Source organism: Miniopterus natalensis, chromosome 18 (assembly GCF_054644295.1).
Source record: "Miniopterus natalensis isolate mMinNat1 chromosome 18, mMinNat1.hap1, whole genome shotgun sequence".
Classification (NCBI taxonomy): Eukaryota; Metazoa; Chordata; class Mammalia; order Chiroptera; family Miniopteridae; genus Miniopterus; species Miniopterus natalensis.
Genome location: NC_142098.1, coordinates 1,810,390 through 1,837,382, shown reverse-complemented (window position 1 = coordinate 1,837,382; position 26,993 = coordinate 1,810,390). Strand labels below are relative to the sequence as shown.

At 40.4% G+C, this 26,993-nt stretch overlaps 1 protein-coding gene across 1 annotated transcript in view; it reads right to left on the bottom strand.

Annotated features, from left to right (window-relative positions):
* The window catches only part of LOC107543706 (DNA mismatch repair protein Msh3-like), a 152,485-nt gene that overhangs the window by 89,741 nt on the left and 35,751 nt on the right, over positions 1 to 26,993 (bottom strand). Inside the window, exons 11-12 of the mRNA XM_087827169.1 lie at positions 16,373 to 16,457; positions 10,653 to 10,762 (exon numbers count right to left, since the gene is read on the bottom strand). Of these exons, the coding sequence (XP_087683295.1) occupies positions 10,653 to 10,762; positions 16,373 to 16,457 (195 nt within the window). The remainder of the gene's footprint in view (positions 1 to 10,652; positions 10,763 to 16,372; positions 16,458 to 26,993) is intronic.

Below are 26,993 nucleotides of genomic sequence, written 5' to 3'. Positions count from 1 at the left end.
GACTGGGAATTGAACCCCTATCACCTGGATCCTAGGTCGACGCTCAACCGCTGAGCCACGCCTGGCTGGGTGCAAAATTTGTTTAGTAGATTCCACAAAGAACAGCACGGGGAGGGGAGAAATAGCATCCCAAATATAAGCTTGAAAGTAACTATGTGCAGACAAAGCTTAAGACGTTGACAAGGAAAAAGATATTTTGTGCAAAGTGAACAAGGAAGGATGACACAAGGAAAGCTAGTTCTTGGATCTCAAGTGTTAAATCTGATTGGCAGCAGTGACGTGAAGGACCAGGTTGAGACGGGTCGATAGGCTGCGCTGAGAAAGAACGCCACAGCCGGCCACACATGTCTAACAAGGGCGGGGGGGGGGGTGCTGTTTACCAGGGTCTCTCAATACTGAGGCAGCTCTAAGTCCACTTTATCTCCTGCGAGCAGGTCATAATGCAAAGAAATAAAAACGACCTCTAATCAAGTTTTTCAAATAAAACAGCTTACATATCTCAGAACTGTTCTTTAATTAGCAGGGGTAAGAAGGCTTTCCAACCAACTGGAAAACAATGTGTCAGACCACTAGAACAGAACAACTACTCCGGTGCCATCAATACGAGATTTGGTGCCAGTCAGCAAAACAGGAAGAAGCACTGCCAATTAGATGACGGTACAGATATTACCCCAAGGTGCCCTGTAGTATTCTGCAGCTGACCTTAACACAAGGCTCAATCTAAAGCTTCCTCAAGAAATGGTGTTGGAAAAATCAGATAGCCACATGCAAAAGAAAGAAACCAGACTGCTACTGGAGACCATACACAAAAATTAACTCAAAACGGATTAAATACTTAAATATGAGAAAACATTAAAGTACACAGAAGAAAACATAGGTATTAAACTTATGGACCTTCATCTCAGAGAGGTCTTTGTGAACTTGACCCCAAAGGCAGGGGGAGTAAAAGAAAAATAAGTGAATGGGGAGAGCATCAACCAGAAACTCCTGCGCGGCAAGACCCCATCAACACGATGGGGCAACCGACCAACAGGGACGAGATACTTGCAAACAACACTGCAATAAGGGGCTAATATCCAAAGTATAACTCATACGATTCAACAACAACAAAATAAACAACACAATAAAAAAATGAGCCAAGGACACTTCTCCCAAGAAGACATACAAACGGCCAACAGATATTTAAAAAGATGCTCAACTGCACTAACTATAAAGGAAATCAAAACCTCAATGAGATACCGCCTCATGCTTGTCAGAGTGCTATTATCAACCAGACAATACTAACAAGTGTTGGAGAGACGGGAGGAAAAAGGACACCCACACAGTGCTGGCGGGGATGTAGACCAGGAGGGCCAGTATGGAAAACAGCAGGGAGGTTCCTCAAAAAATTAAGAACAGAGTTGCCATATGGCCCCGCCATCCCTCTTCTGGGTATCTACTAGAGAATTTTGTAAAGACAGACATACCCCTATGCACAATTATTCAGGGTGGCCAGCATGCAAACAACCCACCTTCGGCGGGCAGGTGGAGAGAAGCTGCGGGACGTGTGCACAGTGGAACACGACTCAGCCACAGGAAGGACGACGCTGCCGTTTGTGACCACGTGGGCGGGTCCTGAGTGTCATGCTAAGGGAAACAGGTCAGGTGGCAAAGGACAAGAACCCTGTAACTTCACTCAGAGGCGGGATGCAAAACGGAAAGCAACAAAGGAACAGTCGAGTCGAACAAACAAACTCACAGGCAGATAACTGCGTGGTGGCCGCCGGAGAGATGGGGCGAGGCGCACGAAGGGGGAGGGGCCAAGAGGATGGCGGTGACAGGAGACCAGACTCGGTGATGAGCACACAGTGAAACACTGTCTACCGTACAGGAACCAGTCACCCCAATAAATTTAATTTCTTAAAAAACCACGATACATTCTAAACGAATGGAAAGAAGACACCTGAGTAATTTCATTCCATATGATAAAAACAATGAACTTGAGGTTCTGGGGACGACAAAGATTGTTTTTTACCACCAAAACCCCAAGGACTAATTGTGGGTGTCACTGAGTCCTTCACATCTGGAGATGAACGAGGTGATGGCGTCAGAGTCTGCCGGTGTGGCTGTCGCCGAGAAGTGCGGCGCGTGGCCCCAGCTCCTGCCACTGGGAGGGCGTGCGGCGGAGTCTGGGCCTGTCGGCTGCTATTCATGGAGATGCCTCTGCAATTCTAACTTAAGGTTATTTAGGGGAAAACATTAAAATACAAACTGCTGAGGAAAGGTGGTTTTTTGTTGTTCTAATTTCTTCTGAAAGGTTTGCTCTAAAGAGAGTCAATATAAAATGAATAAATTAAATTCAGACATTAACACACTGGTCATGCAATATGGCTAAAGCAACGACCTAAACAGATTCCTCCTGTCCTAAATGTCTCTCTTACCTCTCTTTCAGATTCCTACTGATACTGATTTAGCTCAGGCCCTCAGAACCTCTCCGTGAACTTGGTAATTTGTCCCCCCCCACTCTGTCCCCTCCTACGCACATGCCCAGCTCTGACCCTGCCACTCCCATGCTCGGAATCACTGAATTAGCTTCCTCTGGCTGCCAACCCCTCAGCCCAGCCCGCAGAGCCCTCTACAGAAGGCAGCGCCACATCTCTCCAAACACCCACTTACACTGCTGATGATCAAACTAAGTGCATAACCCACTTTCCGCCAGAAACCCCATGTCTTCCAATCCGCAAACAGGCTCGTTCCTGGGGAAAGGAAACTTCTCACAGTATTGACAGTCTACTGCCAGATACAAAAGAAAATCTTCCCCAATTTAAAACTGTGTTCTTTTGAGCAAGGAAGATGGTGGCACTGTGACAAGAAGCAGAGCGCCCTTACTCCCAGCCATGGACTTGATTTACCACTAAAATACTGCGTAACCAGCTTGGAAAAAGCAGAGAAATATACCTGAGTGGATATATTTCAAGGAGGGAGCCCTGAAGAAACAACACAGAGTCTGGTAAGAGACGGGGGCGTAGAAAGGGGGAGTCCCCCTGAAGCCTTTGTTGGGCTCTGAACCCCGAGGGTTAGGGGCTGCAAAGCTCCCTCCCCTTGACACTGTGGACTGGCATCCAAAAGCTGGGATCTCAAACCCGGAGCAGAGGAGAAGGGAAGGAGTGGCCCGCGTGGAGGGCAGAGGGAGCCAGGGGAACAATGTGCCTGTAAGGAGGGGACTGCGCCTCCCAGTGAAAACATGCCCCTAATGCTGCAGACGGCACAGGTCTCTTTCACCCCGGCTGCTGCCTGTGGGAAAGGCCGTCCCACAGTGTGTGACTCCCAAATAGAAGGGGCTGGAGGGCTGCACTGAGCAGCCACATACAGGGACTCTCTGCCTTCCTGTAAGGCATGGTGTAGAACCCCAGAAAGCATTTGATCTGTGCGGTGCGGGGAAGGAAATGAGAGCCCTCCTGCCGCCAGAGAGGGTCCAGAGCTGACAGAAGGGCAAATCAGGACCCCAGCTCCCAGAGCTGCCAGGGTTTTTTGACCTGCTCTGTGGGGAGCTGGGGTAGAGCTCAAGGAGCTGCCCCAGCTTTACTGAGATCAGCTGTGCAGGGCAGCTACGGGGGGGTGAGGCTGACCTTGAGACCCCTTCTGCTTGGTACCAAGGCTCGGGGGCGACGGGACCTTGCAGGGTGGGTTCTCTCACTCTGTGTTGCTTTGTGCGCTTCTGAATTTTTCACTGCTCAACAGGTGTCCACCTTCCTGGCTTGCACTGGGGAGACAGACCAGCAAAAGCTGGGACTTGTGTCAGCATTGTGGAGAGTTTGAAGTAAGTGCCCTGTGCTTTTAGCCAAAACGAACTGGGGAAGGAGGGGCGGACGGAGGACAACTACCTTTCCTGCAGCCGGGAGCACCGCCCCCAGTAGGAAAGGGGCTGGTTCAGCTCACTGAGGCCCCAGGTATCCCCAGCAGGGCAGAGTCCTGAGGGGGAAGGGAGATCAGCTCACAGGACAACAATACAAGAATAAGACTCTCAGGGACTATTGTTTGGGAACTGGAGGAAATCTTAAAACTCCTTCTGAGAGCTGGGCAGGCAAAGTGCTCACTGGAATTTTTTAATCAAACCCACTGAGCCCAGGCTGCTGAAACGGCCCAGACAGAAAAGGCAACAGGCTGAAGTCAATCTGAAGCTGCAGCAGGACAGAGCCTGAGGACCTAGAATCAGAAGACAGGGTAGGGCTGAGGAGCTGGCTGTGGAGCAGAGACTAACTTCCCCACAGTGAGCCTGACAGCGACACCTCTAAGGGGGGTGACACCCTGAGCTTCACTAGCCACCCTGCACCCTGAAGACTAGACTCTGGAGCAAGACCAGGCCACTACAAGGGGGAGGCAAATAGCTGACAAGAGGAGGTGGCCCGCGGAGAGCCTCAGATCAACCATCTACCTGAGGACACCAGAGCCAAACCTGGACGCTCCTCACATTGGCTGAGACACAAGCACCTCCCAGGAGAAACAAAACAGTGACCCGCAGACAACACAAGCTGCCCGGAAGAAACTCACCTGACTTATTTATTTATTTTTTTTAGAAAAAAGAGAGAAAAGAACAAATTTTTTCTTTTTAGATTTCTAATTTTTTTAATTTTAAAATTTAAATTAATTAAAATATTTTGTTTAGCTTTCCTTGTTTTTTTTTTTTTTTTTTGCTTTTTTGGTTTTTTTTTTTTTTGCTTTCTTTTGTCTTTTGTTCTATCATGAAGATTTTCTTGACATTCCCTGCTGGGACATTATCATTATAACCAATAAATTCACTGCTTTTCTATATTGCTCCCCGCAAAACTCTAATTGGTCTCCCTCCCTCCCTGCCCAGGCTCCATCTCTCCCTCTTCTCTTTCCACTGGAATAACTTTTGTCTTCTTTCTTTCTTCTTTGTTTTTCTCCCTTCTGTCTTCCTGTCTATTTGTTTGCCCTTTGTTCATAATCTTTTCTCTGCCCCTTTTATCTCCCAGTAGCTTCTCTATTTTTCACTTTCTATTATTATTATTTTTTTCTTTTTTGATACTATTAGCAATAATATTCTTTTTCCTCTCTCTCACTGTATTTTTTCTTTCTCTTTATTTTTTTTTTTTGCATTAGCATTTGTGTTCTCCTTTCACTCTCCCAATTCTACTTTCACTTGGGATGTTTTCATTGATTGTGAGGATATTTTGTAAGATACTGTTTGTTTCCTGGCAGTTGGGGGTGTACTGTCCTGCCTTGCCAGCACCCGTGTAACAGATCACACGATGTGGTTGGGGCTGAGACACACAGTTAGCAAACCTGAGAGGAGAGTCCTTCCAAGGACTGGTCAACAACAATCTAGACACAACCACAACAGGAGAACCCAAAAAACCCACAAAAGGGACACCCACAACAGGGATACAACTAGAGCTAACAGCTCAGAAGAATAAGGAAAACGTACCTCTGGGCTCCACTGGACATACACTACAAAATCTCACCCCACAAGACTGGGAGACAGCAAATATATCTAATAAACAGATACAAACACTAAGAGTCACCTAAATGGGAAGACAAAGAACCCCCAAACTAAAGAAAAGATTGCCAGATAAAGACCTTGACGAGACTGAATTAAGCAAGTGATCAGAAATAGAGTTCAGAGTAATGATTATAAAGATGCTCAAGGAAATTAATGAGAACAAGACAATTCATGAAAAGGTCCAGGAACTTAGTGAAAACATGAAAAAAGAGCTAGATATCATAAATAAGAACCAGGAAGAAATGAAGAATGCTGTATCTGACATCAAGAATTGCTGGAAGGAATTAAAAGGAGGCTCAATGAAGAGGAGAACAGAGTAAGTGACAGAAAATAAGGTACAAATAACCACCCAATCAAAGCAGCAAAAAGAAAAAAAACTTAAAAAGCCTGAGGACAGTCTAAGGGAGCTTTGGGACAATATGAAACGTAACAACATTCATATCACAGGGGTAACACAGTGAGAGGAAACAAAGCAAGGGACAGAGAACTTTTTGGAGGAAATAATAACAGAAAACTTCCCTAGGCTGGCGAGGGAGAAGCCACACAAATTCAGAAAGCACAGTGGGTTCCAAACAAAAGGAGCCCAAAGAGACCTACTGAAAAACACATCATAATTAAAATGGTAAATGTCAAGGACAAAGAGAGAATCCTAAGGGCTGCAAGAGAGAGGCAATCCCTAAACTACAAGGGAAACTCCATAAGGCTGACAGCAGATTACTTAACAGAAATACTTCAGGCCAGAAGGGAGTGGCATGAAGTTCTCAAAATAATGAAAAGCAAGAACCTGCAACCAAGACTGCTTTATCCAGAAGGCTATCATTTAAAATTGAAGGTGAAATAAAAAGCTTCCCCGACAAAAAAAGGCTAAAGGAGTTCAGTTCCACGAAACCAGCATTGCAAGAAACGCTTAAAGGACTGCTCTAAGAAAAAGAAGGAACAGTGAGAGAAAGGTATATCAGCATAAAGGGGGAACTGTCATTAAATAAGTTTATATCAATAGTAACCTTAAATGTAAACGGAATAAATGCTCCAATCAAAAGACATAGGGTAGTTGAATGGATAGGAAAACAGGACGCAAATGTATGCTGCCTACAAGAGACCCACCTGAGAGCAAAAGATTCACACAGGCTGAAAGTGAAGGAATGGAAAAAAAATACTTCATGCAAATGGACACACACAAAAAAAATCTGGAGTAGCAATACTTATTTCTGACAAAATAGACTTCAAAATAAAGACCATCACAAGAGACAAAGACGGTCACTACATAATACTAATGGGATCTATCCAACAGGAGGAAATAACCCTTATAAATATATATGCACCCAATATAGGATCATCTAAATATATAAAAAATTTCTTGGTGGACTTTAAGAGGGAGATTGACAACAACACAGTCACATTGGGGGACTTTAAGACCCAAATGTCATCACTGGACAGATCATCAGGACAAAAAATCAACAGGGAAACACAGGCCTTAAATGACTCACTAGGTCTAATTGGTTTAATTGACATTTATAGAACATTTCATCCCAACGAAGCAGAATACACATTCTTCTCAAGTGCACATGGAACAGTCTCAGAAATAGACCACATGTTAGGGCACAAAACAAGTCTCTACAAGTTCAAGAAGATGGAAATCATATCAAGCATCTTCTTGGATCATGATGGCAAGAAAGGGGAAATCAACCATTCTAAAATCAAAAATATTCAAACACACAGAAGCTAAATAGCATGATATTAAACAATGACTGGGTTACCAATGAGATCAAGGGAGAAATCAAACACTTCCTGGGAAAACATGAAAATGAACGACAACAACCCCAAATCTATGGGGCACAGTTACAGCAGTCCTGAGAGGAAAGTTCATAGCAGTACATGCAGACCTCAGGAAGCAAGAAAAAGCTGTAATAAACTATCAACACAGCTAAAAGAATTAGAGAGGGAGCAGCAAGAAAAGCCCTATGTAGAAGGAAGGAAATAATAAAGATCAGAACAGAAATTAATGAACTAGAGACTAAAAAAAATACAAAAAAAATCCAAATCAATGAAACCAAGAGCTGGTTCATTGGAAAGATAAATAAGATTGATGCACCTTTAGCCAGACTCACCAAGAAACAAAGAGAGAGGACCCAAATAAATAAAATCAGAAATGAAAGAGGCGATATAACAACTGACCCAACAGAAATACAAAGGATCACAAGAAAATACTATGAGCCATAATATGCTAACAAACTGGACAATATAGGTGAAATGGACAAATTCCTAGAAGCATACACCTTCCAAAGCTGAATCAGGAAAAAGCAGAAAACCTGAATAGGTCGATAACAAGTAATGAAATTGAAGCAGTAATCAAAAAGCTATCAGCAAACATAAGTCCTGGACCAGATGGATTTATAAGCAAGTTTTACCAAACATTCAAAGAAGAATTAACATCTATTGTCCTCAAACTATTCCAGAAAATTTGAGAGGAGGGATGACTCCCAAACTCTTTTTATGAGGCCAGCATCACCCTAATCCCCAAACCAGATAAAGATACTACAAAGAAAGAAAATTACAGGCCAATATCCCTGATGAACATAGATGCTAAAATCCTCAACAAAATACTAGCAAACCAGATCCAGCAATGCATTAAAAAATCATACACCACGACCAAGTGGGGTTATTCCAGGGATGCAAGGCTGGTATAGTATCTGCTGATCAATAAATGTGATATATCATATAAACAAAATGAAGGACAACAATCATATGATCACATTAATAGATGCAGAGAAAGCATCTGACAAAATCCAGTACCCATTTCTGATAAACACTCTTGCAAAGTGGGAATAGAGGGATCATACCTCAACATAACAAAGGCCATATGTGACAAACTTACAGCCAACATCATACTCAATGGGCAAAAACTAAAATCATTTCCCCTAAGAACAGGAACAAGACAGGGGTGTCCACTTTCACCACTCTTACTCCACATAGTACTGGAAATCCTAGCCACAGCCATCATACAGGAAGGAAACATAAAAGGCATCCAAATTGGAAAGAAGGAAGTAAAACTGTCATTATTTGCAGATGACATGACTTGTACATAGAAAACCGTAAAGACTCCATCAAAGTACTACTAGATTTGAGAATGAATTCAGCAAGGTTGCTGGATACAAAATTAACATCTGGAAATCGAGGGCATTTTTATACACCAATAATGAACTCTCAGAAAGAGAAACTGAAAAAACAATACCATTTACCATTGCACCTAAAAAAATAAGATACCTAGGAATAAACTTAACCAAGGATATAAAAGACCTGTACTCAGAAAACTACATGACACTGAAAAAAGAAACAGAGGAAGATATAAAGTGGAAAAATATACCATGCTCATGGATTGGAAGAATTGACATCATTAAAATGTCCATACTACCCAAAGCAATCTACAGATTCAATGGAACACTGTATTTCACAGAGCTAGAACAAATAGTCCAAAAATTTATATGGAACAAAAAAAGACCACGAACAGCCTAGTCATCTTAAGAAAGAAGAACAGAATAGGAGGCATCACTTCACTGGATATCACACTGTACTACAAACCATGGTAATGAATACAGTCTGGTATTAGTACAACAACAGACATAGAGATCACTGGAATAGAACACAGACCCCAGAAACAGACCCATGCAATTATGATCAATTAATATTTGGCAAAGGAATCAAGAGCATACAATGGAGTAAATAAAGACAGCCTCTTCAATAAATGGTGCGGGGGAAATTGGACAGGTAGCTACAAATAAATGAAACTAGACCACCAACTTACACCATATACAAGAAAAAATTCAAAATGGATAAGACTTAAATGTAAGTTGCGAAACCATAAAATTCCTTGAAGAAAAAATAAGCAGTAAAGTCACAGGCATCTCACATTGTGGAATTTTCACTGATACATCTCCTTGGGCAAGAGAAACAAAAGAAAAAATAAACATATGGGAATACTTCAAACTGAAAAGCTTCTGCACAGCAAAAGAAAACAGCCTCAAAATACAAAGGAACCCCACGGTCTGGAGAACACATTTGCCAGGGATGCATCTGATAAGGAGCTAATTTCCAAAGCGTACAAAGAACTCATACTACTCAGCAAGAGGAAGACAAACAACCCAATTAAGAAATGGGCAAAGGACCTGAATAGACACTTCTCCAAAGAGGACATGCAGATAGCCAAGAAGCACATGAGAAAATGCTCAACATGGCTAATCATCAGAGAGATGCAAATTAAAACCACAATGAGGTATCAATTCACACCTGTAAGAATGGCTGCCATCAGTAAATCAATAAACAACTTGTGCTGGCGAGGGTGTGGGGAAAGGGGAACCTTAGGACACTGCTGGGGGGAATGCAGACTGGGGCAGCCACTGTGGAAACAGTATGGAGGTTCCTCAAAAAATTAAAAATGGAACTGCCTTTTGACCCTGTGATCCCACTTGTAGAAATATATCCTAAGAATCCTGAAACACTAATCAGAAAGAATATATGCACCCCTGTGTTCATAACAGCGCAATTTACAATAGCTAAGATCTGGAAACAGCCCAAGTGCCCATCAGTCGATGAGTGGATAAAAAACTGTGGGACATATATACCATGAAATACTATGCAGCTGTAAAGAAGGATCTCATACCCTTTGGGACAGTATGGATGGACCTGGAGAATATTATGTTAAACGAAATAAGCCAGGCAGAGAAAGACAAACATCACATGATCTTACTTATACATGGAATCTAAAGAACTTAATAAACTGATGGACAGAAATGATTCAATGACATGGAAGCATGGATCAGACTGAGGAATCTCAGAGGTAAGGAGGGGTTGGATGAGTGGGGAGGCAAGAGACTAACCAAAGAATTTATATGCATATATGCATAACCCAAGGAGACAGGCAATAGTGTGGTGAGGAACTGGTGAGGTGCGTGGGGGAGGGTGGAAGGGGTCAATCGGAAGGAAAGGGGACATCTGTAATATTTTGAATAAAAGAAAAAACAAATGAATCAAACCAAAAAACTGTTCTTTTAAGTCATGGTAATCTTGGTTTTAATGAGGTCAGCATACCTTTAATTTCACAACTTTATATAATTTCAGATTAAACACACACGCACAAAAATTTTCTCTTTACCTTAATTTAAGGAGTGGTTGAGTCACCCACTTCTTTAACTTCCGTCTCCCAAATGAAGTTTTAGTATGGTCTAAAACCCAAAATAAACTTCCTTTGGTTTTCATATCAGTCTAAGAAAGATCAGAAAACAAACAAGTTTTATTAACTGGACAACTGTATTTGTATCAAAATCACTAGTTGATTATGAGGTCTAATTATTCCATGTATCAAAATTTTCAATGTCACATATGCCTAGTATAAAGTATGGCTCATAACAGGTGTTTATTTAATGTTGCTGAATAAATATGTGTGTACACACACACACAAACATACACATACACACACACACACTATATATAGAAAGTATTGATATTTTGCTCAGAAAAGGGATAGTCTATGTGTCGTTTTTGGTTAACTAAGAATAAATTATTCAGAAATCTCTTTTGAAGTATATATTTGTCCTAAGCATCTTAAAAATATAATTGTATATTTTCCTGCCTTGGGAAATACAGGGAAGATAATTTAATTTTCCTTTGGCAATTCAGTCTCTCTCCCTGACTCAGCATGACTGTCCTATAGACTGACCCTCCCATGACAGCACAGACTGAGCCGAGGCCCAGACGGACATGAACTTGCACTGCCCCCAGGGAATTTACTTGGAAGGGTTTTATTTTAGTCTGTTTTATTAAATCCTTAGTAAGTTTATTTATCTATACTTTGCTATTTGAAAGTTGAGTCATAAAAAAATTTACAACTAACTAGAGATGATGGTTTATTTTAGCCAAGGTTTCATTGTATTACAGAAAGTCTATTAGTAGATTAAACCTTGTTTGGAAAATAAAGTTGCAGTTTTCCCGAGAGGTTTTAACTTTTTCCTTTGCCTCTGAAACCATCAAGCAGGTGCTTACAGGACACCTGCCCACGCACTCAGACGTGCGGCTGGCAAAGATATATTAAGATGTGTTCCCTCCCTCAGGGCACTTATATCCAAGTTTGGGGAAAAAGGCTCATGATTAGGATACAATGCCATCTGGCAGAAAGAAACTATAAAAGGTATGACATAAGCTCCCCAGGCCTTCAGAGTTTAAAGCAGAGCACAGGGAAGCTACAGTGGTCTCAGAGGTTCCCTAAGGATGGAGCTGGACAGGCAGAGCTGACCCACGAGGCTGGTCCAGATCAGCAACAGCCCCACTTGTCTGAGACAACGACTTGACTGGATACCTGCAGTGAAGGGTCCCAGAAAGAAGGCAGTGGAGGGGAATCGTGTTCCAGTTATCTGGCGTCACTGGAGGAGCAGGCTCAGCAGAGAGAGGAGGGGGAAACACAAGTCCTGTACACCTATGCTTGCCCTGACACCTGCCCACCTCACTGCCCCTTTCCACGCTCACCCCTGGGGGAGGCCAAAGCTGATGTGTAAAGACACGCAGATATTCATTCTCAGCTTCTATTCTATGAGGGCCCAAGTCTTGGTAATGAAAGGACTTTTAAAGGGTATTTTGATTGCAGATGATTTTTTCCTTAGGAATGTGACCTCAGAACTGACTCCACAGTAGTAGGATTGGAACAGGGAGGGTGTGGCAGAACAAGGACACCTTGGAATGCTGGGGCTGTGTCTGTAGACTGACTGAGCTCTTCTTCATCCAATCAGCATCCTTTTATTCCTCCTGTGTGTTTCCTACTACGGGGATGTACAGAGAGCTTATTAGAAAGACTTATGGGAAAGACTCTCACTTCTGGACAGTGAAATGACAAGATAAGCAAGTTACTGAATGGAAATAAGGTGGACTCTAGGATAAAAAGATAGTGTAGAAGAGGGAGAAACTAGTTAGTAATGTACACATTCCGGAGCCTGGAGAATAAATTAGGCGTTTACTGTAACTCACAACAGTAATAAATATTTCTGAAGAGCTTTAAACCATTTGACTCAGATGGTTCAGTTTCCACTACTTATTCAAATGACTTGAAACTGCTTATTTTTATTACTTTGTTATAATAACATCAATTTTATAATATAATATCTCACATTACCAAGTGACAATGAAATAAATAAAAGCAATAGTTTCAATGACTCCATTCTTTTCCTAATTCATTAATAAAGGGCAAGTAAACAATGATGAAAGTTTGTAAAGGGAACTATTACGCGCCTTATAGTTTAGTGAATATCACAGAAACTTTATAAGCTGTGTAACAAAATAAGACTGCAGAGATTTCAAGAAAAAGTTAAAGTATGTAGAAAAATATAATCAATCATACAAAACAATCCACTTCAAATGAATTTTCAAAAATGCTGCTCTTCCAGGATTCTAAGATGGCGCGTGTTGAGAGGAAGCTACACCGACACTCTCCTGGGATCAAGCCGGAATGACAACTAAACTGTATAAAAACCACCCTGAATAATCAACTGCCAAATGAGGATGAGCTGGGGAGCACCATCATAACCAAGGAGGAAAAGGGGAGACCCCATAGAGACAGGTAGGAAGTGCGGAGGTGCAAGAAGGCTGGCTGGGCTCCCACAGGCAGCAGCTGAAGGTCCGGAGGGAGATCTCAGCTCTGGGGGGTTCCCACCAAGGACTGTGGGATCTAAACCCCAGGTTGGGCTCTCTAGTGCAGAGCACCAGAACTTAGAAACGTGCCCACATAAGATCTGGCTGTGAAAAGCAGCAGGGTTTCTGTATACCAGGAAGAGATGGCTAGAAATACAGGCTCCTTCTTAAAGAGCCAACACACAAAGTTTCGTGTGCAGCCACTCACCTTGGGCTCCAGCAGGAGGGAGGGCAGAGTGGACTGCAGCTGTGTGAGGAGAAACTAGGGCTGTGGGCCCTGGAGATAGAGATCAGAGGGCACCCCTCTGGACTCCTGTGCTGAGTCATTCTCCCATACTGCAGAGGACATCTTTCTCAGGCAGACATTTACCTTCCAAGAAGCTTTTGCAAGGGAAGGAAGCAATTGGCCCACCCAATGAAAAACCTCTCACCCCACCCTATGGAGTTTCTACAGCCTGAGGCTCCTTAAGAGACTGAATAACAGCCTCTGGGTGCTTTGAATCTTTGCCTGATTTGCTTCTGGACCCAGGGCTTGGAAAAGGAGACCTTGGTGCATATCGTGGTCCTGTCCAAACACACACAGCCCCAGCAGAGATAACTACAGGCTGTGGAGTGTGGAAAGCTTCAAACGGGGTACTCAAGGCCAGTCACAAACGTCTGACATAGGTCTGCACTAGAGACCATCCAAAATACTGGGAGTCTTAGCAGATCTACATAATACACAGAAACAAACCCAAACAGGCAGCCAAAACATGGAGACAAAAATACAAGCCCCAAATGAAAGAACAAAAGAAGTCTCCAGAAAAAGAGCTAAATGAAATGGAGATAAACAATCTATCAGATACAGAGTTCAGAATACTGATCATAAGAATGCTCAACAGCATAAGAAAAGATATGGAAACTATGAAGGGAATTAAGAATGACATAGTAGAAATAAAGAATACATTGGAAGGAAAGAACAGAATATTAGGGTAAGATGAGGATCAGATCAGTGAATTAGAAGACATGGTAGAAAAAATCACTCAATCAGAGAACCAAGAAGAAAAAACAATTAAAAAACAAGAGGAGAGTCTAAGGGAGCTGTGGGACAACATGAAACATAACAATATTTGCATCACAGGAGTGCCAGAAGAGGTCTTAAGTAAGCAAGGGTTAGAGAACCTGTTTGAAGAAATAATGGCAGAAAACTTCCCTAACCTGGTCAAGGAAAACATCACACATGTTCAGGAGGCACGGAGAGTCTCAAGCAAGAAGAACCCAAAGAGGCCCACACCCAGACATGTCATAATTAAAATGCCAAAAATTCAAGACAAAGAGAGAATCTTTTTTTTTTTTTTTTTTTAATATATCTTTATTGACTTCAGAGAGAGGAAAGAAGAGGGAAAGATAGAAACACCAATGATGAGAGAGTCATTGATCGGCTGCAGCCCGCAACTCGTGCACGTGCCCTGACCGGCAATCAAACCTCGATCGCCTGGATCCTAGGTTGACGCTCAACTGCTGAGCCACGTCCGGCCGGGCCAAAGAGAGAATCTTAAAGGCAGCAAGAGAAAAGCAAGCGGTTACCTACAAAAGAGCTCCCATAAGGCTGTCAGCTGATTTCTCATCAGAAACTCTACAGGCCAGAAGGGAATGGCATGAAGTATTCAAGTTAATCAAAAGCAAGGATCTGAAACCAAGACCACTCTATCCAGCAAGGCTATCATTCAAAATAGATGGTGAAATAAAGAGCTTCCCAGACAAAACAAGACTAAAGGAGTTTATTACCACGAAACCAGCATTGCAGGAAATGTTAAAGGGACTGCTGTAAGAAGTTGAAATAGAGAGAAAGAGAAACACAGGCATAAAAAAATAAAATGGCACCTTGGCAAAACAGCTCAGTTGATTAGAGCATTGACCCAATACACCAACGTTGTGGGTTCAATCCCTTGCCAGAGCACATACAAGAATCAACTAATAAATGCATAAATAAGTGGAACAACAAATTGATGTTTTTCCCTCTCTCTCTTTCTCCCCTTCCTCTCTCTCTCTAAATCAATAAATTATTAAAAAAAATAAAATGGCAGTCGATAAGTACCTATCAATAATAACCTTAAATATAAATGGATTAAATGCTCCAATCAAAAGACACAGGGTAGCTGAATGGATAAGAAAACATGACCCAACTATATGCTGTCTACAAGAAACCTACCTCAGAGCAAGACTCACATAGGCTGAAAAACGACTTCTGGAGGGCTTTAAAGGAAAGATAGCAATATAGCCATATTAGGGGACTTTAACACCCCACTGACTTTACTGGATAGATCTTCCAGACAAAAAATCAACGAGGAAACAGGGACTCAAAATGACACACTAGATGGATTTAATTCACATTTACAGAACATTCCGCCCCAAAGCTTCAGAATATACATTCTTCTCAAGTGCACATTGGACATTCTCAAAGACAGACCACATGTTAGGACACAAAACAAGTCTCTACAAGTTCAAGAAGATTGAAATCATGTCGAGCATCTTCTTGGGCATTTATACCTTGGAATACTCTGTAGCTGTAAAAAGAAAGGATCTCTTATCCTTTGGGACATCATGGTGAGACCTGGAGAGTATTATTCTAAGTGAAATAAGCCAGTCAGAGAAAGACAAGTATCTCTTGATCTTACTCATATGTGGAATCTAATGAACAAAACAGATCCAGAGACACAGAAGCATGGAACAGGCTGACAAATCTCAGAGGGAAGGCAGGGGTGGGCAGTCAGTGGGGACTGAATATCCTAAGAGCTTACATGCATATGTGCATAACCCATGGACACATACAATAGGGTGTTGAAAGCCTGGGTGGAGGGGACCAATAGGGGGAAAAGAGGACATTTGTAATATTTTCAACAATTAAGATAAATTAAAACATTAAAAAAATGCTCTTCCAAGGAAATATTTGATATGGATATTATTTGGATGAGCATGTTACTTCAATCACTGAAAAGGACAGCTCTATAGCTCCCAAAGTAACTCACAGAAGTATTTCCCATATTGTATTTGATTCTCCAAAAATTGGGTGCTACAATTATAAGTCGATAACAGGCAGAGTGGTCAGTTGAAGACAATACTGTTGCTTTCACCTGTACTCCTAAGAAGAAGAAACTGCTACCTTATTCCAAATTTTGTTTTCAAAACCATTTGAATCAGCTCTTATGTTTACCTGACCTGATTCTGTAGTATTTCAAGATTCCTTAATGTTGTTCCGTTAATTGTCATAAATTCCATTTCACTTGACAACTGTTTAAAATTCCTGTAAAAGAACAAAATTGAGCCATGATGTAAGATCTTAAAGAACTTTTAAAAACTAACTTAGGTACTAGAAATATTCCAGTCATGTAACAAAAATCAGCTTCTTGATAGAGAATCAAACCAAAAGGAGCCAAGAGAATATTCCCTGGGAGACTGTCTCCACTGACGCCAGCGTCATTAAATAGACTTGACAGCAAAGGAAGGACAGTTGCTCTCAAACCAAACACAAGAACAAGGAAAGGACACTAAGTGCTACCAATAATTTTTTAAATATATTTCCAGAAATAGAACCAAGCATAGTCTTCTATCATTGGCCGGGGATGTGGTAGTGTGGTATCTTCTGGAAACAACTATATAATTAGCTAAAAAATATGTCAAGATACTTAAGAACGTCCTTCTTATTCTTTAGCATGAGATCATTTTGATAAACGCTTTAATAGATTTTAATAGACATTCTGATATATGCAAAAAATGTAATTTACTCTATAATTAACAACACACATTAATGTGGCTAAAGTTTCAGTAGAGTATAAAACTGAAAAAGCTAGCAGAAATTATTTCCTTATGCTCAAAGAATTCATATTCTCCTTATGTCCCTGTAACTATCTCAAACTAGATTTAAAATGTAATAAATTTCAAATAGACTTGAGTACTGAGTTGCAATATGATTAACAAACGTATGAGCAATTCCAATTTTGTCGCTGTTAGTTAAAAAGTGTATTAATCAATGCACTACTGATACAGGAATTCAATTTCCTTCATAAGTCAGCCAGTCCTTTGTCGTTTCTATCAACAGCACTTACAGACTTGATGTCTTAAAGGCAAGAAACATAATGGCAAGGCCACTAAACTATTTGCAGGGAGAGCATGAGTGTTTCCATTATGAACCTAACTGCACTTATCACGGCTGCAATAAGATTTAAATAAAACCCAGTTTCCCAAGCCAGTTGTGGAAACAAGCTCTCATCCAGGAATCCAGAGCCTAAAATCAAAGCCAGTGTTCATCACAAGATGCCTCCACTTCTGGATGACTTCCCAATTACAGTTTTAGAGCCCGGAAAAAGAAACAACTTATAGCACATCAGGAATGTTGCCTAGTAACCGAATGCTGTCCTTTGTCAGTGTAATTTATCGGCAAAGGATCTGACCTGGCATCGAAAGGATGGTAACCTGTTAATGATTTTCAGAGGGAAGCAACTCCAACCCTGATTGATACTAGGAGTATGTTGACTTTTCTCTCCTTCTTATAGCAGTTATTCATTCAATAACTTAATTAGCCTTGCATTATAGCAATTAATGTTCTTGGTCTGTCCTCATCAATAGATCGTAGCCCCTAGGAAGGAGGAGTTATTTATGTCACACCCTTTGCAGCACCTGCAGGGTCTAGCAGACAGTAGATGCTCAATCAATGTCTCCCATCTTTCTATAGGGAAGCCAGTGTGAGTCTGTTTTCCTTTGATCAGAAATGTCTGTAAACACTCAAGATCAGTAATAAAATGTCAAACATTATTTTCAGGAATAATTAAGCAGTAATTGGCTGTGAAGCTGACAGGTGCTCACACAGCTTCATGGTAAAAAATCCAAGCTGGAAGAGCTGACAGCCTAGACTCAGAGTTGGTACCTAACCAGTCCCACGTGTTTAGATATGTCACTTACTTCCCCTGTTCATGAAAGTTGGGTTTAACCTACACAATTAACACTTGAATACCTTAATCAAACATGGACTCTAGAGGTTTGCTTAGCTGGTATGAGAGACTAATCAAAAACACATAACCCAGCAGTGTTCCTTAAAACATCTCAGCAAGCTGCCTTATCTCCCAGGAACACCACAGGTGTAAAATAAAATAGCAGCACATAAAATATGTGGGCTGTCCACAAATACTGCTCAGTTGCCTTTACCCTCACAAGAACTTGTAAACCCAACAGTCCATATCCTGACGAATGGTGTCTTAGGTTTAGGATTCCGAAAGGCTCTCATTCCACCAATTATCTGAGAGTGTTGTCAACACCAACGAAAAGTGAAATCCTGGTCCTCCTGTGTCTTGAGTGAGCCTCTGAAGCAAGGCCCCGTCAGAACACCGAGGAGACCCAGAATTTGAATCTCAAGATGCTTACAGAAGAGTTTACATGACTGCTTTTGCATTTGTTTGCTAAAACATATCTACATATGTGGCAGAATTTTGTTTGGACTTACAACCTGGAAGGGAGAGGGTTGGGGAGGAGGCTTAGGCCTCACCTACACATAATTACTGGGGCTCCCAATATCTACAATATCAAAAAGAACCCAGTAACTGTGAAGAACCAAATTGGTTTGTTCCTTTTACTGAGCCTCACGGATCTGCATATGCAGCATTACAAATAGATGGCTAGACCCTCCACCAGCAAAATGACTACAGCTCACTTTATAATGATATTGCTTTACCGCAGTGGTCTGGAACCAAGCCCACAGTGACTCCGAGGTCTGCCTGTAGGTGATTTCTCATTTAGCAGTGTTAATGAGATGTGCATATGGTTCTTCTGTTTATGTTTGGCTTTTGCCATTACTCAACAAGTCATCTGGACCTCAAGGTAGATGCTGGGAGAAGCAAGAGTTTCTTTAAACTGACATCTGCATTGATTTTTAATAAAAGATCAACCCCTGGACAATATTAAATTAGACTGATCCCCATGGAACAATAATGATCTAGCAATTACAAGAACCAATTTTGCTGTTGGGTTTCCCAAATGTTTGGTTGATAATATGTTCTGGAGTTGGGACTCTTCTATCCAAACACAGAAGAGATTTCCTTCTGTCAGCCCTAGATCCATTGGAAATTGTATACATTTTTGAACTAAGGGTTGAATCTGCCAGCATCCTTAGGAATTTAGCAGTATATGGTCACTGAACTAAAATACTCAAACAATTCTGAATTATTTATCCTTTTGCAAGAAGCCAAATTTCATGTGCTTTGAAATGAACCTCATAAATAATGCCTGACTAGAATTCATGCTGTGTGAACCTGGATAGAAATATTATAAGTAACATGAGAAAATATTTCATTAATATTTAAGACAACAAAAATATAAAGAATGCTTTTGTTTTCTCAGGTTTTAAAATGGGAGGAATATACTTGCTACTAACTTGGCAAAGAAATTTAAGACACTACTACATCATTCCTTGAAAAATGGAAACAAAGAAAAAAAATCTATCATGTTACATATGAAATCAATAGTGGAAAATAGTTCTCTACGTACAGTTTTCAGAGGTCATACATTTATCATCTGCCTAATCTTTTGATGGTTAATTTATTATACATTTAATTTTATAAAATTAATTTTAATTATCATAATTTATATTGTATTACAAAATTTGTTTTATTATAGATTCACTTCTAGTTGATTTGTAATTAAACAAAATGAGTAAGCATATTAGAGAGGAAAATAAAGGTGTGTAACAGTCCCCAGTGACTGCCAGGTTCAACGACTCACTAGGAGGGTAGAGGGGTCAGCATGTATCCATTCGGCTCTGATTTATTACAGCGAAAAAATACACGGCAAAGTGTGTCCTATCTAATAAAACCTCACTTAATCCATCCTTAGGAACAATTCCTGAAATGGTATATATCCCTCCAATAACCTTTGTAAAGGCATAAAGATCTTTAAATAAAATGTATATCAAGATTTTTAGGAAACACGCAGCAACTTTTGTGAAAGCATTTTCAAAACAACACAACTAAATTTCCCCCAATCACACGGCTCCTGAAGTAACTATAATCATATCTTATGTTACTGAGTTTTTAAAGCAATACAACTGAATTTTAGATACAGAAGGAGAACATTCATATTTCCCAAGGTAATTACCTGAAGAGGCTACATTCTTTTTTCAAGATATAAGAACCGCAGAATTACACTTTGGGAATTATACTCAGAGTCAAATTACATGCCACCCAAAAAACATCATCACTCACGTTTCATTTTTAAGCAAAAAAAATAGTACCAGTTGGATCTTTATTCATTAATCTTGGCTCCCAAGAACATTTTTTGCAATTTCTAATCAAATCCATGCTCACAGGATGAAGAATTCCTTCCTTTCTTTCTTGTTAATCCTACATTTAGCCTGCTAAGTGCTGGGCATATGCTAGTGACGATGTGAGGGCCTAACATTTTGGAGCTCTTTATACCTTCTTTTGTCTGCTCTCGGGAAGTGAGGGGAGGGTTGCCTGACAGGCAGATGAGACACACACTAAGCCAGCAGCAGATCCTGCCCCCTGACCACTCCCCAGCACCACCCCTCAGTGTAAGTCCAGCTGCATTCAACTTATCAAGTCAGGTCATTTTAAAATAAGCTATTTTAATTTCAGGACAAATAAACATTTAATGTCTGAATGCCTAGTACTATTTTTACTTTGAATTGCATATGACGAAGACACAACAATGTTTTCAGATCCAAATTAATCTTCTAAACACATGAGAGCCTGATTTTAGAAAAGGTCAGGTTTCTAGAAACCAATCTTTTATTTTTTCAGAAACTTTTTGCTTTTATTTATTTTTGAATTTTTTTAATGTTTTTCAATTATGGTTTACATTCAATATGATTCTGTATTAGTTTCAGGTATACAGCATAGTGGTTAGACAATCATGTCCTTTACAAAGTGTCCCCCCTGATACTTCCAGTACCCACCTGGTAATGGGCAAGCTGTTAGTCACTAGTTGTACCTCACCAAGTTAGGGGTCCCTGTGAGGAACATGTCAAATGGTAGACAGCTTGTCATCCTTCCTTATGGCGACCCAACACTATCAGCCACACAGAGCAAACTCTGCGATGTCTCCTATTATTGGATCTTAAAGAGGAATCTACAAGGTATAATGCCAGGGCGCTACTTTTTTTAATAAAACATTTCTGTCATACTGAAACATACATAGATTAATATAACACTCAGGTTAAAAAATAAACATCAAGCAGAACCTCCCTGTGCCATTTCCCTCACTGGGCTCTACAGATTCCCCTCCATACCCTCTTCTGAGCTGTTGCTGCTCATTCCCGCGCATGTCTTTATACCTTCTCAGGATACGTATGTATTCTTTTTTTTTTTACTATATCTTTAATGATGTCAGAGAGAGGAAAGGAGAAGTGGGGGGAGAGAGAGAGAGAGAGAGAGAGAGAGAGAGAAACATCAATAATAAGAGAGTCATTGATCAGCCGCCTCCTGCACACCCCTGACGCGATCGAGCCCGCAACCCAGGCATGTGCCCTGACTGGGAATCGAACCCCTATCTCCTGGATCCGAGGTCGATGCTCAACCGCCGAGCCACCCCTGGCAGGGCTCAATATATGTATGTATTCTCAGCAATATACCCTACTGTTTCACATGCTCCTCAATTCACATAATGATCTGCATTGTATGTCCTTCAGCAATTGGATTTTTGACTCAATATAATGCTAATGAACTTTTTAAAAAGAATACTGACACATTAACTCGAGTCCACTCATTTTCATTGCTCTGTAACATTACAGTGCAAGAATATAACACAGTGAACCCACGCTCCTGTGGATGGACACTTAGGCTGCTTTTCAACAGGACAAAACTATTTCCAGAGAAATTATACTCTGTTCTATTCTAAACACCACATACTAGAATACACACCAAAATAAGACATTACAAAAAGATTCACAAGGGACCTGCCTTTCTTCCACTTTCTCCAGCAACCTCAAACCAGCACCACCTTTTTGTTCCTCAGTTCACACCCAGCCACTTCACTCAGATAGCTCCTATGTGTCCACCCACCTCTGCAGGGCAGGAAGGAGTTGATTTATCCAGGGTCAATGCGGTGGAGGGTAATTCTTTAAAGAGCCAAAGACAAGGGGCTGGTGAAGGTGCACAACAGAAAGCAAGAAAATCATCCCCTTTTAATTCCACTGACTTTTAAACTAGTATTTCCCTAGAATGTCACTTGCCAGCTTTCAAATCTCTAAACTCTACAAGTTAATCACTCTTTTAAAAAGCTGTCTATGTTAGAAGCTGTCCTCTCTGTCTCCAACTTTATGGTCTATGAAATGAGAACTGAAACCAAGAATAAGAAAGGCAGTGAAATTTTATGAATGCTTTTTTTATTTTTAAATTTATTAACTGTTGAGAGTATTACAGATGTCCCCATTTTCTCCCCTTTAGTCCCCTCCCATTTCTTCCCAGTTCTTCAACTGTCTATTGTCTGTGTCCATGGGCTGTGCATATATGCTTATAAGTTCTTTGGTCAATCTCTTCCCGCCCTCCTTCCCACCTTCCCTCTGAGATCTGTCAGTTTGTTTCATGCTTCCATGTCTGTGGTCCTCTCTTGTTCATCAATTTATTTTGTTCCTTAGATTCCACATATAAGTGCGATCATGTGATATTTCTCTTTCTCTGACTGGCTTATTTCGCTTAGCACAATACTCTCCAGGTCCATCCATGCTGTCCAAAAGGGTAAGAGATTCTTCTTTACAGTTGCATAGTATTCCATGGTGTGAATGTAATTAGTGCTGCTATAAAGATAGGGGTGCATATATCCTTTCTGATTGGTGTTTTGGGTTTCTTAGGATATATTCCTAGAAGTGGGATCACTGGGTCAAAAGGCAGTTCCATTTTTAATTTTTTAAAGAACCTCCATACTGTCTTTCACAGTGGCTGCACCAGTCTGCTTTCCCACCAGCAGTGCACCAGGGTTTCCCTTCCTCCACACCCTTGCCAGCACATGTCATTTGTTGATTTGTGGATGGTGGACATTCTGACAGATGTGAAGTAATATCTCATTGTTGTTTTCATTTGCATCTCTCTGATGATGAGTGATGTTGAGAATCTTTTCATATGTCTCTTGGCCATCTGCATGTCCTCTTTGGAGAAGTGTCTATTCATGTCCTTTGTCCATTTTTGTTGAGTTGTGTGAGTTCTTTGTATATTTTGGAAATTAACCCCTTATCAGATATATCATTGGCAAATATGTTCTCCCAAACTGTGGGTTCCCTTTGCATTTTGAGGATGGTTTCCTTTACTGTGCAGAAGCTTTTTAGTTTGATGCAGTCCCATTTGTTTACTTTTTCCATTGTTTCTCTTGCCCTAGGAGATGTATTGGCAAAAATTTCACTAAGTGAGATGTCTGTGATTTTACTGCCTATGTTTCCTTCTAGGATTTTTATGGTTTCACAACTTAAAGTCTTTTACCATTTTGAATTAATTTTTGTGTATGGTGTAAGCTGCTGGTCTAGTTTCATTTTTTTGTATATATATGACCAATTTTCCCAACACTATTTATTGAAGAGACTGTCTTTACTCCACTGTATGCTCTTGCCTCCTTTGTCAAATATTAACTGACCATAATGGTGTGGGTCTATTTCTGGGGTCTCTGTTCTGTTCCATTGATCAATATGCCTGTTCTTGTGCCACCACCAGGCTGTTTTGTGCCAAATTCATTTATTAAATCCAGTAGATTTTTGGTGGAGTCTTTAGGGTTTTCTATGTACAATATCAAGTCATCTGCAAATAATGACAGTTTGACTTCCTCCTTTCCAATCTGGATGCCTTTTATGTTTCCTTCCTGTCTGATGGCTGTGGGTAGGACTTCCAGTACTATGTTGAATAAGGGTGGTAAAAGTGGACATCGCTGTCTTGTACCTGTTCTTATTGGAAATGGTTTTAGTTTTTGCCCATTGAGTATATGATGTTGGCTGACGGTTTTTCATATATGGCATTTATTATGTTGAGGTATGATCCCTCTATTCCCACTTTGCTGAGAGTTTTTATCAGAAATAGAATGCTTTTTCTGCACCTATTGATATGGTCATATGGTTTTTGTCTTTCAATTTGTTTATATGATGTATCATGTTTATTGATTAGTCGATATTATACCAGCCTTGCATCCCTGGAATAAATCCCACTTGGTCGTGGTGTATGATTTTTTAATGTATTGCTGGATCCGGTTTGCTAGTATTTTGTTGAGGATTTTAGCATCTATGTTCATCAGGGATAATGGCCTGAAATTTTCTTTCTTTGTAGTGTCTTTATCTGGTTTTGGGATTAGGATGATGCTGCCCTCATAAAAAGAGTTTGGGAGCCTTTATTCCTCTTGAATTTCCTGGAATAGATTGAGGAAAATAGGAGTTAATTCTCCTTTGAATGCTTAGTTAAATGCACCTGTAAGTCCACCTGGTCCAGGACTTTTGCTTGCTGGGAGTTTTCTGATTACTGCTTCAATTTCGTTTGTTATCGGCCTATTCAGGTTTTCTGCCTCTTCTTGATTCAGCTTTGGAAGGTTGTATGCTTCTAGGAATTTGTCCATTTCATCCAGGTTGTCCACTTTGTTGGTATAGTTGCTCATAGTATTTCGTTATGATCTTTCGTATTTCTGTTAGGTCAGTTGTTACATCGCCTGTTTCATTTCTGATTTATTTGGGTCCTCTCTTTGTTTCACGGTTAGTCTGGCTAAAGGTGCATCAATCTTATTTATCTTTCCAATGAACCAGCTCTTGGTTTCATTGATCTTTTGCATTGTTTTTTAAGTCGCTATGTCATTAATTTCTACTCTGATCTTTATTTCCTTCCTTCTACTTCCTCAGGGCTTTTCTTGCTGCTCCCTCCCAAATTCTTTTAGCTGTGCCGATAGTTTATTACAGCTTTTTCTTGCTTCCTGAGGTCTGCATGTACTGCTATGAACTTTCCTCTCAGGACTGCTGTAACTGTGCCCCATAGATTTGGGGTTGTTGTCTGTTCATTTTCATGTTTTCCCAGGAAGTGTTTGATTTCTCCCTTGATCTCATTGGTAACCCATGATCTTATTGTTTAATAACATGCTATTTAGCTTCTGTGTGTTTGAATATTTTTGATTTTAGAATGGTTGATTTCCCCTTTCTTGCCATCATGATCCAAGAAGATGCTTGATATGATTTCCATCTTCTTGAACTTGTAGAGACTTGTTTTGTGCCCTAACATGTGGTCTATTTCTGAGACTGTTCCATGTGCACTTGAGAAGAATGTGTATTCTGCTTCGTTGGGATGAAATGTTCTATAAATGTCAATTAAACCAATTAGACCTAGTGAGTCATTTAAGGCCTGTGTTTCCCTGTTGATTTTTTGTCCTGATGATCTGTCCAGTGATGACATTTGGGTGTTAAAGTCCCCCACTGTGATTGTGTTGCTATCAGTCTCCCTCTTAAAGTCCACCAAGAAATTTTTTATATATTTAGATGATCCTATATTGGGTGCATATATATTTATAAGGGTTATTTCCTCCTGTTGGATAGATCCCATTAGTATTATGTAGTGACCATCTTTGTCTCTTGTGATGGTCTTTATTTTGAAGTCTGTTTTGTCAGAAATAAGTATTGCTACTCCAGATTTTTTTTGTGTGTGTCCATTTGCATGAAGTATTTTTTTCCATTCCTTCACTTTCAGCCTGTGTGAATCTTTTGCTCTCAGGTGGGTCTCTTGTAGGCAGCATATATTTGCGTCCTTTTTTCTTATCCATTCAACTATCCTATGTCTTTTGATTGGAGCATTTATTCCGTTTACATATAAGGTTACTATTGATATAAACTTATTTAATGACATTTCCCCCTTTATGCTGATGTACCTTTCTCTCACTGTTCCTTCTTTTTCTTAGAGCAGTCCTTTTAGCATTTCTTGCAATGCTGGTTTGGTGGTACTGAACTCCTTTAGCCTTCTTTTGTCTGGAAAGCTCTTTATTTCACCTTTAATTTTAAATGATATCCTTGCTGGATAAAGCAATCTTGTTTACAGTTTCTCACTTTTCATTACTTTGAGAACTTCATGCCAATTCCCTCTGGCCTGAAGTGTTTGTGTTGAGAAATCTGCTGAAAGCCTTATGGGGGCTCCCTTGTAGTACACGGATTGCCTCTCTCTTGCAGTCCTTAGGATTCTCTTTTTCCTTAATATCTGCCATTTTAATTATGATATGTCTTGGTGTGGGTCCTTTTGGTTTTATCATGAAAGATAAACTTTCTGAACTTTGTAGCTTTGTCTTTCACCAGGTTAGGGAAGTTTTCTGTGATTATTTCTTCAAACAGGTTCTCTATCCCTTGCTCACTTTCCTACCCCTTTGGTACCCCTAGGATGCAGATGTTGTTAGGTTTCATGTTGTATGTTGTCTCAGAGTTCCCTTAAAGTATCCTTGTTCCTTTTTTTTCTTTTTGTTGCTCTGTTGTTTTTTCCTACCTTGTCTTCCAAATCACTGATTCTATTCTCGACTTCATCTGGCCTACTTTTAATTCCTTCCAATGTGTTCCCGATGTCAGCTATGGTATTCTTTATTTCCAACTGGGTCTTACTTAGAGTTTCTATCTCCTTTTCACATTGAGGTAGTTGTCATTAAGTTCTTTGTAGTTCTCACTAAAGTTGTTTGAGCATCCTTATAACCATTATTTTGAACTCTGTGTTTGATAAATTGCTCGCTCCCATTTCATTTAGCTTTTGCTGCAGATTTTTCTTCTTTCATTTGGGGATTGTTTCTTTGTTGTCTCTGCATTTTTCCTATGTGTAAGATAGAACTACTATGACTCCCAGTCTTCATA